At 39.0% G+C, this 18305-nt stretch overlaps 1 protein-coding gene across 2 annotated transcripts; it reads left to right on the forward strand.

The window, feature by feature from the left end:
- The first annotated feature begins 4980 nt into the window (after window positions 1–4980).
- On the forward strand, window positions 4981–8999 carry LOC115691582 (cysteine-rich receptor-like protein kinase 10). 2 transcript variants are annotated; one of them, XM_056315985.1, is made up of 7 exons: window positions 4981–5878; window positions 7074–7214; window positions 7331–7452; window positions 7554–7812; window positions 7994–8231; window positions 8308–8458; window positions 8555–8999. In XM_056315985.1, exons 1-7 carry the CDS (start codon window positions 4981–4983, stop codon window positions 8879–8881), a joined length of 2136 nt encoding a protein of 711 aa, XP_056171960.1. In that variant the 3' UTR covers window positions 8882–8999. The 2 variants fall into 2 exon arrangements, with proteins under 2 accessions (XP_056171960.1, XP_030474128.1); XM_030618268.2 differs by having other exon boundaries at window positions 7602–7812.
- Window positions 9000–18305: the final 9306 nt, after the last annotated feature.

Raw genomic sequence — 18305 nt, forward strand, 5'->3', positions numbered from 1 at the left:
GTTGAAGTGTTATTTAAGTTTTTATTCCTAGTGAGCTAGGCAAAGTGTTTTTATTTAATTGTTTTAGGGTGTTCCGAATTGGGCTTTCGTGGAGCTCACCTCGCGGTGGACTCGGGCCAACGCGCCAGGGTCGGCTTTGACCTGGGTCGGATGTGGAGATCCGACCCGGGTCTGTTTTATATTATTATAATATTAAAAAAATTTAATTAAAAATTCTAAAAAACATCGAAAATAAAAAATGGTATTTGAGCTTTGGAATTGATTTTTCTTGCCCTTTTTTTCTGTGATTAGTGCCACATTTGATTGCACGTTGTTTGATTCACACGTTTTAAATTGCGTGTTTATTTAACCTTGTGTGTGGTTAATTAGGCATGTTAGGTTTCCATATTGATTGTTACTTCCCTTAGCCTGATTAGGGATGGAATTTTGAGACTCCCAATTAGTGTGAACACGTTAGGTGGTGATTGAACAAGGTTAGGTACCGAAAGGGTACGAGTTGGTCAATTAGTGTAATCAAGTCTCCGTACCCATTAAATATCTAGTTCGTAGAAGTAAAGCATTTCTCCCATGCTTTACTTGGGTGTCTAATCGACCCACCAAAAAATGGATTAGTGGCGACTCCTAGTCGAATTTAATTTGTATGTTAACAACTTAAACCCAAGTCGCGAATTGATATGGGCTTGGGAGAGCCCGAGCTAGGTTTAACTTAGGAATCCATTAGCCAAACCCCCTAGGTGGCGAGTTTGGTTTAGAGAGGTCGCGACAGATGAGAATTTGGAAGTTGATTATTAAGAATAACTTGACCAAGAAGAAGAACGGAGAAGGTATGAGAATGAAATGCTTGATGAACTATGAACAGGGCTTTTGGATAAAAGGGAAGAGGCAACACCAGTGGAATGGGAATTGCTCCAACAAACTCTCAGGCTGCTACCCAGGAAAGCAAATCTTCAGTTGCTAAATGTGATGATTTTAAAAAGACGATGGAAAATTTTCCTCAGGGTGCTTATATTGTGAGGGAGGTTCAAACAAAATAGAGTTTCAGACCTGCTGACATTCAGACTCTACAGGCTCAAAAGACTCAAGCCCCTGTCGGTGACACTCCAAATGATCAAACCCTTGCCATCATATTTCAGCTACTCAATAATATTAAGGGAAAACAGAATGCAATGGAGAAAGACATAGAGTAAGCAACGGCGAAAAATCAGATGCAGCATGTCAATCATCAAGCAGAACAACATTTGACAGCAATTGACAAGGCTTTTGATCGATGCATGACCAAAATGGAGGACAACCTGAAGAAACTGGAATATTTTCAGCTTGTGTGCATACCATTTAACATCGTGTCATCTGTTGACACCACTGTTCAAACCCCTGATCCAAACCGACCTTCACCCTCCAAATGATTTTCTTTTAAGTTCTAATGTGTTATTAAGTTTTTGAATTTTTTTTTAATTATTCAAACTTTGACTTTCTTTGGATAATTTATTTGGTTATGTTTGTCATATAATATGGTTTATTACTTTTTTTTTGCTAACAAAAAGGGTGAGAATATTATACTTACCAAAAAAAAAAGGGTGAGAATATTATACAGGGAATATATTGAAGAAATACAGTATTATACTGCAGGTTATACCTATACTGCAAATGCATGGACATCATATCCAAAAATCTGAAGTAATTATCTTCCTTATCAGAGCTTTAATGTTATCATATTTATCTATTTTGATCACATTTTAAATTTATCACCATAAAAAGGGAGAAATTGTTGAGAAAACCTCCTAATGATTTTTGAAGTTGACAAAACTATCAATGTGTTGGTTTTAAGTTAGATAAGTGTCTTGAAGTTTTTGGGGATACAGCAAATGATTTTCTATGAGACTTGGTTCAGACTCAAATCTAAGTTTGTCTGGATATTAAATGGACTATTACTTTGCGGATGTTATTGAAGATATTGTTTGAACATCATCAAGCAACAAATGGATATCGAAATAATTATGCATGGATATCTCCAAATGTATTCAGACTACAAACTGAGTTTCTTCAACATGAGAAAGCTGCTAAGACTTTACATTGAATAAATACTTCATATTCTGGATGCTACTTATGATCCTATTCAGACACAAATTCAAGACCCACAACAGTTAGTAATCTGATTTGGATTTCCTTCTTAAGAAAATTTGATTGACTCTTATCCTTAAAGGTTGTTTCGGAATGGTTTAATATGCAGGACATCTTGATTAATTGGCATCAATCACAAGACAAGAAACCTTCCGTATTTAAAGATCTCTACTTATGGAAGATGGTGATTTTGGTTGTATGGGCGACCAGAATCAACAGAGATTTAGATTTAAGTTCCTCAATGACTACGTAATCTTTTTGATACAGTACTATCTAACGGGTAGATTGGGAGACGATCCTCTGAAGATTGTCCTACCGGTAGTTTGGATAATGGAGAAATATAAAAGAAGATCAATGTACAGAGGAGAATATAGACGACATCAAAATTTGAAACTCCAAAGCAAGAGAACTTCGTACCTATCTTTTGTGAGCTAAAATTGTTATCTTTGAGAGGAATTGTAAAGAGCGATAGTGTGAGATACTAAGATCAATCACATACCCTTGAGAAGTGAACACTAATATTTTATAGCCTCTTATTGATTTACTAGTGAAATCTAACCATTATGTTGTCACCGTGAGAGAGTGAACATAGGCTTGCTATAAGCCAAACCACTATAAATTTTGTGTGCAAATTCTATTATCCCCTAACTCTTCTTGATTACTTTGCACATTGATATATTGTATCTGATCTCTATTCAGACTCTGACTTTTGAGCTATAATGAATTTCATCATATCACTATTATTGTTCATATTCTTATTTCAGTCAGATTTGGCAATACTTATCTTGACCTCTTTACTTCCGCTTTAAGTTTGTCAAGAATTGTTAAATTACATATTCACCCCCTTTAGGTGATATCGTTAGCCTACATCATCAAATCTTTCCGCTGATTACACTTTTTGAAATTTTTAGAATTTAATTGCATTTTTGTGACAAATTTTACAACTTAATTACCCTTTTTGAAAGTTTTATGACTCGATTGCACTTTTTTATTGCATTTTTGTGATAAGTTTTAGGACTTAGTTGCATTTTCGTGATAAATTTTAAGATTTTCAGTGCACTTATCCCATAATTTAATGTAGTAATTTCTAATGACATGGAACTCAATGTAGAGAATTCATTTTCTTTGAGCATCCGTATTTACATTGATGAAAACTTATGTAAATTGACCATTATGTTCGAAAGTAGCATGAATGTCTTCCATCCCTCTCTCTCTCTCTCTCTCTCTCTCTCTCTCTCTCTCTCTCTCTCTCTCTCTCTCTCTCTCTCTCTCTCTCTCTCTCTCTCTCTCTCTCTCTAACCTTCAGTTACGTCCACATGCTCCTCCTTGACTTATCTTTCCAAGTCTCCGCTTGAGTAGAGGACGAAACAGTCCAAACTCACTCAACATCATTCAGCTTTCGGGAACCCACGGCAACGTTACTAGAATTGCGTCCAATTCAATCCATGGCGCAAGTCAAGTGAGCATCAATGTCAACACTCATGTAAACAAAACCATTCATAAAATTTAGTGTATATATACATGAACCGTCAGATCCGATAGCTCTCTTGTGGGCTCACCCCTTGCGAATTGAATTGTATGTATAATAACTTCTTCGCTAGACTTTTAGAATGGCAATGGAGGTAGGAATAAATGAACTTGCCCACCGAGGAAGTGATAGTATCTCTGGATAATGTATGAGGATTCAAATCTAATCTGAAAGATGTACCTTTTGAGGAAATGATACAATTTAGTGTTGGAAACTACAATATTTTTCTTTTGTGAGAAAACTAAAAATTAAACGTGCTTAATTGAAAGCACAATTAAGTCTAGTAGCCTTGTAGAGAGAGTTAGCATACGATAGATTAATTAGGGCAACATCTCGAATAAACTGGGATAGAGTGTTGCACGGTCAATTGCATATTCTCTCCCAAATAAATAAGCGTAACTCAAATGAAACGTTTGGGAGGGGTTGGATTCTTCCTTTCGCGGTCGCATCAAATTGTGCGGATCAATTTTCTAATTAGAACGCAAGTCACGGAATTGACCTTGGTCAACGGCCTCGTACGAGGGCAAATGCTGTCTTCCACCCTCAGCTCCTCACCGTCCATTCGTTCCGCTGCCCAAGTACCTAACATCACTGAATGGAATTTAATGTTTGGTTTTTTTTTGGGAGTGGTTGGGGGGGGGGTCATAATTTAATGTTAAGGAAAATCTCACGCCGGTTTGACTAGTCAAAAATCCCCCTTTACCTAGCAAAAAACTATATTATATAACAGCACTTCATGATTTTAGATATCAATTTAAATGTTCTAGAATTCCTAAATATGTCGTGAGGAATAATATTTCAAATTTATAATGTTCAAAACTCATATCCTCAAATTTTGATTTGCAATTATGCCCCTTGTTTTAATTTAAGAGAACGATGTTGGGTGTGGTTCATACTCCCTATCAATAGGTAGGCATGGGAGTCCCGTTCCACGGTGAGCTAGCAGGGATCCGGGGCATCACCTCGGAAGGGGTAGCAGGGAGCAACGCCCCCATGATGCCAGAGGGCTTTTATAGTTTAGGCCTATATTTTATTGGTAGTTTGGGCTTTAGTCCATGAATTACTACTGAGTATATATAATCTCTTTCTCATGTAATTGAGAGTTGTAATAAAAAGGTGAGAGGTATTAATTATAATAGAATCTTTTGTTGGATGTTGCTCTAGTTTAAGTGCTGTACCAGGATAAATCTCGTGTATTGATTTTTTTCTCTCATTTCCTCTATTTCATTGCGCCTGATCCTAACGCATGAGAATGAAAGTTTTCTGGACCTGGTACTGTTCACGCTGCAATTACGTATCCTAAGAATTGATGTTCATCAAAATTGATTCTCCGCATGCTCTTCTTCTTCCTACAATCTTCTGCCCGTTCTAGTGGCGCAAGCCCAATCAATTCATCAACCCAGCAAATCATGAATCCTTGCTTCACCATCTCCCTCTCCCTCTCCTTCTCCTCTTTCTTCTTCTTCGTCTTCGTCCAGAATTTCAGTACTCAAGCTGCCCCCACTTATCTATATCATTTTTGCCCACGCATCTATAACTTCACTGGCAACTCCACCTACGAGTCCAACCTCAACACCCTCCTCTCTTCCCTCTCATCCAACGCCACCAACAGCACCAACGGCTTTGCCACTGCCACCGTCGGCCAGAACCAACCCGACTGGGCCTATGGGCTCTTTCTCTGCCGCGGCGACGTCAGCACCTCCACGTGCAGCAACTGCGTGGCCACTGGAAAACATGATATCCTCCGAAGATGCGGGAACCAGCGAGTCTCCACGATCTGGTACGACGAGTGCATGTTAAGGTACGCCAACCGGTCCTTCTTCTCGGCCTTGGAACAGGTGCCTACTCGCACAATGGAAAACACTACGAACATCACTGATCCGACCCGGTTCTCGCAAGTCCTGGGACAGACCGTGGATGACATCGCCACAAGGGCTTCCAACAGCGGGTCAGGGAAGAAATTCGCGGTTAAGGAGGTGAATTTCACGAGCTTGCAGACGCTGTACACCCTCGCGCAGTGCACGCCGGACTTGGGGGTATTGGGCTGCGACACGTGCCTTCGGACGCTGATCTCGGGCCTTCCCCAGAAGAAGCAAGGTGGGAGTAGGTTCACTATGAACTGCGGCGTCAGGTTCGAGCTGTACCCGTTTTATAATGCCTCGGCCGTGGTGTCCCCGGCGCCTCCACTGTCCCAGCTTCCGCCTCCTCCGGTTCCCGGGACCAAACGTGAAGGTAAGTGTTTAATTTTATTATTTGTCTTCCTCCTATACAAGAAGTATGTGATCTATTTAATTTTTTGGTAAACTGGTTATTCTACTTAATAGTTTAAAGTCTCACATTCAAGTTTTTTAACAAAAATAAAATGTGAAGTGCTGTCAAGTATTCATACATATCTGCGATAAATCAAGTTTTGGGATGTATCATAGGGGCTTTTCTGAGTCTCATTCTCCTTCGCTGTCCTCTTAATTTGATTGGTGATGTAAATTTCTCATATTGGTTTCCCTGTTTTCTGCATTTTACTTAGAATTCATTCTTCCTTTTGGAATAAATTCTACTTTTGACTTATTTGTCTGTTGTAAATTTTTTGTGGCTCGCACATTTTCTGGTCTTAGTGGGGTCCCGTCCTTTTTTTCACTTTGAGTGATGAGTTAGGTGTTTTTGTTGTAAATATTTGTTAAAGAAGCTATTGAGTGGTTGTGGTAAAGATGTAGTACATTTTAGGTGAGAAATATTTCCTAGGTGGATCACGGGCAATTATCTATCTCAATCTCATACCAGTTGAACATGGTGGGTTCTATCCCAAAAAAAAAAAAACATGGTGGTCTACATCCGCTCATGAGATTAGACTTTACATAACAATTGGTTAAATGTTGCTTTTAATCAATTAATGGTTGATCCCCTGCACTCACATGGGAAGGATAATTGCCGAATTAGTACCAAATTTATTATATGAATGCCAATTCAGATCTAGATATTCCAATTTTGCTAATGTAGTCCTTCTTGCCAATTGCTAACATGACGACCAATCCTTGTTGGGCATCCTACATGGCACGCTAACTTGGACAACTGTACTCTAAAACGATGTATTACGTGAATCGTCATGTCAGTGATTTCCGGCAGTAATTGGTTGGAAAAACTATATTAGAATTTTGTGAAAAGGTTTGAGACTACGTTGTCAAAATTGGGAAGTTAATGACTAATTTGACATATGCACAATATATTTAGGATTGAATTAGTGATAATTCCCACTTGAGAATAAAGAAAAGAATGGACAGTTATGGATTACAGCTTAATTTCTTTTGGACATTTACTCTTTAAGCGTTCTCATTTTGTTTGTCTCTTGGCTAATAGTAGCAATTCCAGATTCTAATCTGATACAGTCACAAGCACCTACTGATGTTATTGACATATGGTTGCACATATGTAGGCAAAGGCAATAAAACTACTGTGATAATCGTCACCGTTGCTGTTCCTGTTGGCGTAGGCGTGGTGCTTCTCTTCCTCGCTTGTTTTATCAGGCGGAGGAAAGCGACCAAGACATACGAAGACGTCCAAGGATATCAAAGCGGTATGAAATATGTACCTGTGCCATATACTTGGATAGGATGATGAAACCGTACACACAGGGTGTACTGTTCTATGCTTTTTAGTGAAATGGCCATCTCGTGTTGTTTAATTGTGTAGGCATAATTGACATTACAAACGCCGAGTCCTTGCAATATGATTTTGCCACCATACAAGCCGCCACAGACAATTTCTCACATCAAAACAAGTTGGGCGAGGGTGGATTCGGTGAAGTTTTCCAGGTATGGTTAGTCAGAAACTAGATTAAGAATGCCTTAAATATACTTGAAAGATCTTTAGTGTGAAAAGATTTGAAGATCTTTGATTTGTTAATTTTGAAAAGTTGTCATTAGGAGCTATTCATGTGTGCATCAAAATGCTGACCTTCCAGGGTAGGTTTCCTAATGGAGAACAAATAGCCGTGAAGAGACTATCTCAAGGCTCGAGACAGGGTGTTGAAGAATTTAAGAACGAAGTCATACTAGTAGCAAAGCTTCAACATCGCAACCTTGTGCGGCTGCTCGGGTTCTGCTTGGAGGCTAAAGAAAAACTGCTTGTCTATGAGTTTGTGCCGAACAAAAGTCTCGACTACATTTTATTTGGTACGTGATGTTTCAATATATTCCAAAGCTGTTGCTTTCACTGTTGAGGGAGTACATGATTAGCCCATAATTGTATAGAATGTTTCCCTAGCTTTTGGAACCTAAAGTTGGTTTGCATAAAATCTATTCAAGAGGATTTATTAAGCGAAGATACCCACATCTGAATTGTGCATACATGCAGATCCTGGAAAGAGCCGACAATTGGATTGGTCAAGACGTTACAAAATAATATATGGAATCGCTCGAGGAATGCTATATTTACATGAGGAATCTCGATTTCGGATCATTCATCGTGATCTAAAAGCGAGCAATATCTTGTTGGACAATGAAATGAACCCTAAGATTTCAGATTTCGGCATGGCAAGGATTTTCGGAGTCGATCAAACAAAGGCAAACACCAAAAAAATTGCGGGGACTTTGTAAGTATTGTGATGCCTTGTTCTTCACTTTTTATGCTTATGTGTACTTGTATATATGATGTATTACGGTTTGCAGTGGTTACATGTCACCCGAGTATGGAATGCATGGTCAGTTCTCCGTGAAGTCTGATGTCTATAGTTTCGGTGTCCTACTTCTTGAGCTCATTAGTGGTAAAAAGAATAGTTTCTTCTACCAAGCAGAGGGGGGCGAAGTGCTCGCTAGCTATGTAAGTTGCACAAATTGACTATAACTAATAAGAATATTGTTAAACAAAGCATGCACCACATTCTGAAATTTTTTCTTCAAATGAACCGTTTTTTAGGCATGGAAAAATTGGAGAGATAGTACGCCACTGGAAGTGTTAGATACAGCCGTTGGAGATTCATATTCAAAGAATGAAGTTCTAAGATGCCTCCACATTGGTTTGCTATGTGTTCAAGAAGATCCAAGGGATAGACCCACAATGGCGAACATAGTCCTTATGTTGAATAGCTACTCTGTTACTCTTGCACTGCCCCAACAACCGGCCTTCTTCCTCCGGAGTAGGACGGAGAGACGGATGAAAGAGCTTGAATCAGACCAATCCACCAGCAGGTCTATACCATTGTCGAACAATGAGATGTCGGTCACCGAAATTTACCCTCGGTGAACGGTGATGTGAGTTGAAATCCTTCTTCATGATATGTCTCACAGAGACCTTGATCATAAGAGTCTTGGTATTCCCCTGAGATCATTAGTGAAAAATGCCCAAACACCTTTGTCTTGTACATCTAAAGGTACAAAGACGAGAGAGGAAAACGTGTGGTGCTGGGTTGGGAAGAACGAAGGAAAGGGCAAAAATGGTCGGGTCATAGAGAAAAAGGAAAGAAAAAGAAAGGGTTGGCCCAGGCAGAGAGGAAAGAACCCAGCCCCACTCACTTTTTTAAAAAGAAAATTTCAATAGTTCTTTTTTTAAATTATAATATATTTTAATAAATTTTATCATTATTAATGCAAATGTTTCTAATGTCTATATGCTATGCAATTTAACTATACTATTTTTGGTTAGGGATCTAAAATTTAACCCCTAATTTTCTATGTAATTTATCACTAAATAGGTAGTCAAAATATAGGTTTCAACAAGTGTGAGAAGAAGAATGAAAACGAATTGGTGAAGCACGATTCATGGTAGACGCTTGAAGAAGACTGAAGACAAAAAAGCTACAAGCATTTAATGAAGAAAAGCTTCTGCAGCACGAAGACAAAGAAGGCTAACAAAGCTCATTGAAGAGTTCTCCACGTCTGTCTTCAAATGCATTCATTGTATGTCTTTTATTTTTCTTTGTTTGTGTGCATTTATGATGTGCATTTGTTGTTTTTTTTTTCATTCAATGTTTGTCAAGTTATGTACAAGTCCAACCACTATAAAAGGTAGTGAACTTCATGCTTGTAGTTACAGCTAAGCAGAAAGCATTTGAATTTCATTAAGTTCCCCCTCCAATCTTTATTTGTCAGTGTTCCAAATTTTGAAAGTTGTCATTATTCTTTTTGGTTCAAACATTTGTCATCATAGCTAGAAATGACATCCACCAGTTCCATTCAATTGTAACTTCCAAAGTTGAACGGAAATAATTTCAACAACTATACCGTCCAGATGAAGGTTCTCTTCAAATCACTAGCTTTGTGGATCTGGTGGGAAACGGCTACATCGAAGTGATAATGCCGAAGCATTTAAGGCCTTAAGAAAGGAGGAGAAAGATTCTTTGCTGAGTGGTCCGAAAGAATGTTCAGAAAGCTTTGTATGCAATATTTCAAGCCGTGGAGGAAACGATATTTGAAACAATGAGTACGGAGACTATGAATGCAGCATGGGATATTTTGCAAAAATCTTACAAAGGCAATGATCGTGTCCAATGGGTGTAGCTTCAAGCATTTGAGGTGATTATGAGTCTTTACGCATGAATAACTCTAAATCAGTCTCGGCATATTTTGATCATATGCAAACCATTGTTAACCAATTGAGGATTAATAGTGAAGAACTCTAAGATGTACAAGTCTTAGAAAAAATCTTGAGGTCTTTGACAAAATGATTTGACTATATTGTCCCAGTGATTGAGGAAGGGCGATATGTGTCAACCCTAATGTTGGAGCGGTTGATTAGTTCATTGCACTCACATGAGCAAAGAAGGAATTGAAAGTACTTTGGTTCAAATCCTGAGCAAGCATCGCAATGTCGGGTCGCTCCATAAGTTGAGGAAGCTATCAAGGCGGTCGAGATCGCAGAGTAGGCCAAGGTACAGGTGGAAAGTGAAATTTCACTTGAAAAATATAAAACACACGACAAATCAAAAGTCAAGTTGTTTTAAATGCAATAAATTCGGACATTACAAATTAGAATGCTAGACAAAGGCAACATATGAGCTGGTGGAATACACACATGCCACCGATGCTAAAGAATACATGGTCCTAGCATGTAAGAAGGATGACTCGAGTACTGTAGGCACTAACATATGGTACTTGGATAATGATTACAGAAATAATATGTTCGGCCAGAAGAAGTTGTGACATCCACGATTTTGGATATTCGAAATGGCTAAAGAAATGGCGTGCAGATTGTGGGAGAAATCGGCCATGGACCAAGTCAAGGATAGGTCATGGACCGATCAACCTGATCGGAAGGGTAACTAAGGGATCAATCATGGCTTGATCGAAAGATCGGCTAGGAATGATCAAGGGATCGGCAGTGAATCAATTCAATGACCATACAAGTAACCCGAGTTAATTCGGCCATAGATCGACTTCTTGACCATAAGAGTTGGTCGCAGGACAGTCTTGTACCACCACGGATCAGTGGACGATCATGGATCAATTCTACACGGTCTTATTCCGATCGCGGGTGATTTCGCACGATCATGTACCGATCACGGACAATCATGGATCGATCCGTGCGACCATGTATTGTCACGAAACAATCGGTCCCACACAACTACATGACAACCGAGGGTTGTCCACGAACCAAGTATGCTTGGCCATGGGACACTTGCACGGGTCACGAATCGGTCATGGATCGATCGCGGATTGGTTCAACGTCCTTGCCGAATGGGTCATGTCCTTAAGTCGTGTGCAGGCCATGTGCTGGGTCATGAGCCGGTCATGTGCCTAACTTGGTCCCTCCCATAAGGCCAAAGGCCAGCCCAAGCGTCGGTCATGTGCTCGTCCGATGGATGCTGCGGATGGGCCGCACGCCAGGTTGCGCATGGGCCATGTGCCTAGTCCGCATGGGTCATGTGCCTAGTCTGCATGAGCTGTGCACCTGGTTTGCCAGGCCACGCGCTCGGTCAGTGCCGGCCATTATGCCGACGACATGGACCACCGACCTAGTCATCCAACATAAGTTTAGCCAAGACCTGCCACTTCCAATGGTGACTCGGCTACGAATCTCGATTTAGTAGGCATGGTCGATCGTGGATGGACACGAGGAACTCATACCCGACCAAGTTAGCACTTCCTTTGGCCCAATTCTCATGATAGCCTTATTCCTTGAAAAATAGACAAAATAGAAGATTTTAGAGAGATGAGCTTGTCTTGGTGAGCAAGTATTGGATAAGATCAAATCAAAAGTCCATGATTACACCAAATCTGAACATTAAATGAATGATGGTAAGTCACCTAGCTTAGTTGTCCAATGCATCATTACACTTCATTAATGTTAGGATGATTCACATCTTAGATGGCCCAATGAGAAGAAAGCAAGTGTGCACCTAATGCGTAGGTTTGCCACACTATCTATTTAGGCTTGCCACCTCTTCTTGCTAGGCTAGCCAACTCACCAAAATAGGCTTGTCACTTCAAGGAATTTTATTAGTCCAAATGGAAAAGTAATGATGAGATTAAGGCCTATAAATAGATGAGCCCCCTCTTGCATTTCAACCCATTAGCTCACCATTCCACCATCACTACTCTCTCTCTCTCTCTCTCTCTCTCTCTCTCTCTCTCTCTCTCTCTCTCTCTCTCTCTCTCTCTCCCTCACGTCCACACTCTCTCTTGGCCGCCCTCTCTATCTCGGCCATGCCCTTGCCGCGTCCATGCCCGTGCCTCGCCGTGTCCTTGCTGCGCCTCTTGCTGCTCGGCTCACCCTTAGGCTACACTCGGCCACGATCTTGGAGGGTAGTACGTAGACTTACTAAACCTTGGCTAGGGTGTTGTGTTACATTGTTGGGCAAGTCATGTTCTTGTTGTGCTTATGTGGATTCCGTTGATTGTGAACGCTTGAGATAGCTTGCCACGCATGGTTATACATTTTGTAAGGTTTGCTCATGTATTTAGTATGATGCGTGAAAGCACGTTCGGGCCGTAAACGAGTCTCGCTTGGTTCGGATCGGCGTCGAGGCGTATCGGAAAGAGCCTTGCTTGGAAGATGGGTATCGAAGTGTACCGATCCAAGCCTTTCTTGGTGTAGGTTGGCGCCATGACCGATCGGTTCGATCCACGAACTTGGTTCCATGCCTAGCATGACGTAAGATTTTAGAGGCTACATGGTATGACACATACCTCGCGTGAAGTACTCATGGTGGCATGATGCTTGTTGGCATAGTCATACGAGGAAGGAAATAACCGTCGCATTTGATTAGAGGACGTTGCTTGAGAATTTCCGAAAGAACCGTACCAACAATTGAGATAATGAATCTCTCGTGTGCATGCTTTTGGTTGAGATGTTGTTGCTTGAATGGAAAGGCATGTTGAGATCATCTTATGCACAATAACAAGTGTGTTTGAAGCATCTTTATTATTGATCTGCTATCAATTGATGTGGTTATGACATATGCTTGTTCGATGGGGAGGCGTCTTCCTATCTGGAGTTTAGTGAGTTTTACTTACTGAATCCTCGACTCACTCCATTGTTTTTTTAGATTTGTAGGCATGGATGTCCCACATTAGTTTTGGGAGCTGTAGTCACGCTAGAGGAGATAGGAATTTCTCCCGGCCTACATGGATACGTGTAGTGCGTTGAAAAGGGAAAAAGCCCGTAAAATAAAAAGGGGCATGTAAAAGTTTGGCTTGTAAAACATGTATGCTATCATGTAAATACAAGATTTGCTTATGATGCTTGTCATAACCTTGTTGTTTGTTCTGATTGTGATTGTCCCGAGTTTATGCATCCGCTTGCTCATAACGAGAAGATAATAACGAATAGGACGTCACATTAATAACCCCGAGGTGAGGACGTTACAAGAGTTATTCTTACAGTTGGACAAAACAAGTTGCTAAAGTCAAATTTGGGAATAAATAAAAAATTCTCGTGATGGGCAAAGGTAAAATCAATGTCAAGATGATACTAATGTTACTATTGCAGATACTCACTTTGTGCCAGCACTTTTTTGGAATTTGCCAAGTGTTTGGCAACTTTTCGAAAGAGGCCACAAGGTTCATATTGAAAATGGAGTTTGCAACATTAGAGGTGTCGACAATAAATAGATCATGACGGTGAAAATGATGAAGAAATGAATGTTGCTAGAATAGGGAAAGAATTTATTGGATATTTGTGCAATTAAATTACTCTGACAAACCTTACCAAAAAAAAAAATTACTCTGACAAGCTGTCAAGGGATGAGATAAAATATCTCAAATAATAATCTTGAAGTTCGTGATAGTTGTTGCAAGTAGTATATGTGTTTTGCTTATATCATCAAATCACGCAACCTGGTGATATCAAATATCAGTTTACTGCAGGTTTCCACCGATATCAAACTAACACAGGCTTTTACTAATATCAAGCTATCACAGGCTTTAGTTGATATCAAACTCGGTTATATCGGACATCACTATTCTATCTTCTGGGCCTTCCAAGCAACCCTTGATGTTCACCTATATATGGTACCTCAAAGCTCTACTGAACTACCCATTCTAAATTTGTTCACCTTTTATTTGGCTACCTCCAGCTTGTAGATACTTATATGTCCAATGCCTTGTTCACCGTTGATAGAATACTCAGAACCTTTAGATGTCTTGTTAGGACACCATCTGCATAATGGCTTGTGCATCTTTCACTTGGTTACTCAATCATTAAACACATTAGTAGCCTTTGATTATTTTGTCATCTTCAAAACATCACAATGGATTTTCCCAACAATTGCATCACATGCATTAGTCATGTTGCATATAGTTTAATTTTCATAGAAAGAAAATATAAAAAAAAGCTAACATTGCATCATTAGATCATTATCTTTTAATAAAAGTCACTTAGTTTATATTTAGTGTCCTAGAGTTTCGTTTTGATTCCAATAAATGAAACACAAAAATCTCTCACATAGTTAGATGATAGAGTCAATCCATGATTACTATTATCGCATGTTATTATAGGTTGCAGTTAATTATAACATAGCATAGGGTTACTTAGATTTCATTCTGGTTCATGAATGCATGTTAGAATTCAAATAGTCATAACATTTAAATAAATCATGTTCAATTTTTTAAACAAGAAAAACCCAAAAGAATTATTTGGCATTGCATAATTGCATTTGAAATCATGTTTAGGCCATGCATACATCACATCATTGCTGGCTTTTACTTAATATTTTGTAGAATCCTTGTTGCATTTGACGATAATGGAGCTTTGCTTTTAATTTGCTCAATGCATAAAGGTTCTTTCATCGCCACTAGTAATTTATTTATCGTTTTAATTATTGAGTGCTACATATTTGTTTAAAAACCCATATGAGTGTAATGTGTGATTTAGGATTAAAATTGACCAAGATTGCTCACAAAACATTTTTAAAATAAAAAGTAATTTACCAAAATGGTGTTAGATTAATCTAGCGCAATCAAATTCTAGTATCCTTGAATCTCTGGTTTGCAAAATTAAAATGTACTCACGCATTCCTAACCAAATTAGAGACATCTCCATTAAGGTAAGATATATTATTTCAAGTTGCAATTGGTATAGGCTTGGGAGTGTCCGTGCTAGGCGACAATATTGTCTCTTTAATGAGTTCGTGTTTGTGCCCGCCTAGTAATCCATTAATTTTTCTTTGATGTTTCACCTCCGGGAAGGTTACGACAGATATCCTGTCCCACCACAATATCAATAAACAACACTACCAGTAGGCTTAACGTATAGATTCAGTAGGTCATTCATTAGTCCGATAGTGGTCTTCTCTTTCGCAATGTTAAATGCAAAATTATGAACCAATGTTAGCAAAATAACACCCAATGCCTATCTATCCTGCAAATCGCAATCAACTTGCTTTATCAACTATGGCTTCTTCTCAAATAAGGGTAAGTGCATATTCCTCTTGTACAGACAATCTTCGATATGCATATTCTGGAAAGCAAAATCATTCACATCAAATATGTCGATTTTCACTTTTCCTTCTTTATCGTCATTTATTCACTTCAAGTGAACATAACATGGATATGATGTTACGAATAACAAGCAATTGAACAATAAAATAAACATAACAAGGAAATAAATCGAACATTTGATTACGTTGTTAGTCAATGTGACCTATTTTACGGGAAGAATAACACAATCCGCTATCGATCAAGCAAAACAATGGAAGTTCCAACCATACTCAAGAACTCATACACTCACGGTATTTTTCATATGCCAATTACATCTAATGACTCAAGCAATGTTTAACCCTTAAAATTCCCTGTGAAATAATCTCGCAAAGAATTACATAAAATCTTACCCATAAAATTTAATCGACTTCAAGACTCTTGCATTGCTTCAAGGTGTTGTTTACGAAGAAGCCGCCACTGACATCTGCACACAAGGCACAAAGGCCGACTCCGCAACCTTCATTATGTGACGAAAAAAGGAATTATTTATATATGAAACATGCAAATACCCTTGCTTAAGGTCAAACCCAAATTTCCTAGTTTAAGTCCTCTTCTCACGCTCAAAGACGTGGAGTAGTTTGGCCGACTTCAAGGTGGAAAACGAAATTCCGTTTACAGCACGTTCAGCTTAACAAGTCATCCACAAGTCCAAGTCCAATATGGACTTTTCAAATTAAGGACTCCACACTTTATTTATTGGACTTTTCAAATTAGGGACTCCACACTTTATTTTCATTGCAATATGGGCAAGACCTGTAGACATATTCAATACGGATTGTAATTCGCTCAACGGGCTTAAACTTGATACATATTTTCAATACTAAGTTTCTTTGCTGTGAGGTAAATCATGTACACGGAAGATTGTGTATAATAAAGATACATATGTGTGTGTGGTTTTATGGGATAGAGGAATACAAGTTCTTCCTTGTCTAAAGAAATAGTTAATTGAAACGACTGGAGTTTCACTTAATTCTCATGGTTTTCTCACAGTACTTTCCATGATATACGATGAGATATATTGGTTTGTACGTAATTGGCACCACTTGTTTTTCTTGTCACATTTATGAGAGATCGAAGTGGTAAACCTCAACTCCAGATATATTCCTTTCTTCGCCTGCCTAATCCACTAGAATGTCATGGTTGGTGGTTGATTATGATGGAAAGGCAAGCAACTTCACAAGGATCCTTCCATTCATATTTCCTCATTTGTCTACCCAAGAGTCAAAGACCCCTCTCTTTTCTCTCTAAAACCTTTGACTGGAGACGAATAAAGACCTCTCTCTCTGTCTAAAACCTTTGAATGGAGACGAATGAAGACCTCTCTCTCTCTCTCTCTCTCTCTCTCTCTCCTGGTCTACATCAATGACTTTTCTTTCCCAGGTCTCCGCTTGAGATTGACGGAAAAATAGTCCCAAGTCGCTCGACACTATTCAGCTTTGGAGGAACGCAGGACAGCGTAATTGACTTGCTTCGATGACCTGACCATTAATAAGAGATGGCCTATCTCTTATTTGGTAAAATCTCGAATGGGACGAGGCAAATTACAAAGTCGAGATTCAATTAAGAGAAAAAGAAAATTTATGAATAGACAAAGGTGCTCACCATATCAATCAAAGCCATTGAACAGCAGTCCGCTAGAGATCGGACCATTATGTCATGACCGCATGAGTTCGATGATCACCGTGTGGTGATCGCCCGATGCTCGATGCCCGATAAGGAGAACAAGGTGAGGAAGGAAACACGTGACCACCACCTGAGCTCACACAAAAGAGACTTGACCGTTGTGATGATCTTAGGCAGTGATCGCCCAAGCATGCAATGCAGGTCGGTAACCACTCTCGTGGTGGTCAATTGAGGCCAACCTTCACATATCTAAAGTAAAAGAACCCTAGATCGTGCATATGAGAGATCGTGGTTACCATTGAATGTTGGTTGCCGGAGGACACAACTACCATCATGGCAATTGCCTGTGAGAAAAATCTATAAGTACATTTGGTGCATGAAGTTTGCATCCATCACGAGTAAATGGAACTTCATGCTTCAAGAGCATTTAAAAATTCTTATTCTACTTGAAGATAAGAAAGTTAAATTGAATCTTATAGAGCATTTTCTTATTGAGATGACCTGAAATTAAATGCGCAATCTTTGCTCTAATAACTTTTATTATTTGTTTGACTACTTTTATTATTTGAGTTCGGGGCCGAATATATTTTTTCATGATAACAGTTCTCGTTTCTCTTTTTTGAGCTTGTTTAGAATATTTCCACCTTTCTTTCAATAAAATGTTTGCATTAATTGAAGACTTGATATTACGAAAAATCACAAACTAGTACACTTGTGACAAATTTACTCTAAACTAATTTTTTGATTACTAAAAACCTCAAACTAGTACGTATGTGATAAATTTACTTCAAACTATTTTTTTGATCACCAAAAACCCCAAATGAGTATACTTGTGACAAATTTGCCCTCCATTAAATTATATTAATACCAAGAAAAATCACAGACTGGCAAACCCGTGACAAACGGAGGGGTAAAACCTCAAGCTGGTACATCTATAAGCTGTCACGTTTCATCCAACTTAGCAATTTGATGGTAAAATTTAACGGAAACTAACGGATGGTAAATTTGTCACATGTTTACCAATTTAGGATTTTTCGTAGTATTAACCCTCTAGCAGATGTGAGGGCAAATTTTCCGTTTCAGTTAGTCAAAACCTCAGTGTATCTGTAAACTTTTACATGTCATCCAAC

Source organism: Syzygium oleosum, unplaced genomic scaffold (genome assembly GCF_021117445.2).
Source record: "Syzygium oleosum isolate NSW1041296 unplaced genomic scaffold, Sole_v2.1 Sole_v2.11, whole genome shotgun sequence".
Taxonomy (NCBI): Eukaryota; Viridiplantae; Streptophyta; class Magnoliopsida; order Myrtales; family Myrtaceae; genus Syzygium; species Syzygium oleosum.

What these genes read in the sequence shown, in the direction of transcription:
- LOC115691582 (XM_056315985.1), top strand. Translation starts at nt 4,981, where the DNA reads ATGCTCTTCTTCTTCCTACAATCTTCTGCCCGTTCTAGTGGCGCAAGC. An exon ending in TCTCGACTACATTTTATTTG is followed by an intron (nt 7,813 to 7,993) that starts GTACGTGATGTT and finishes GCATACATGCAG; the next exon opens with ATCCTGGAAAGAGCCGACAA. An exon ending in GCGAAGTGCTCGCTAGCTAT is followed by an intron (nt 8,459 to 8,554) that starts GTAAGTTGCACA and finishes ACCGTTTTTTAG; the next exon opens with GCATGGAAAAATTGGAGAGA.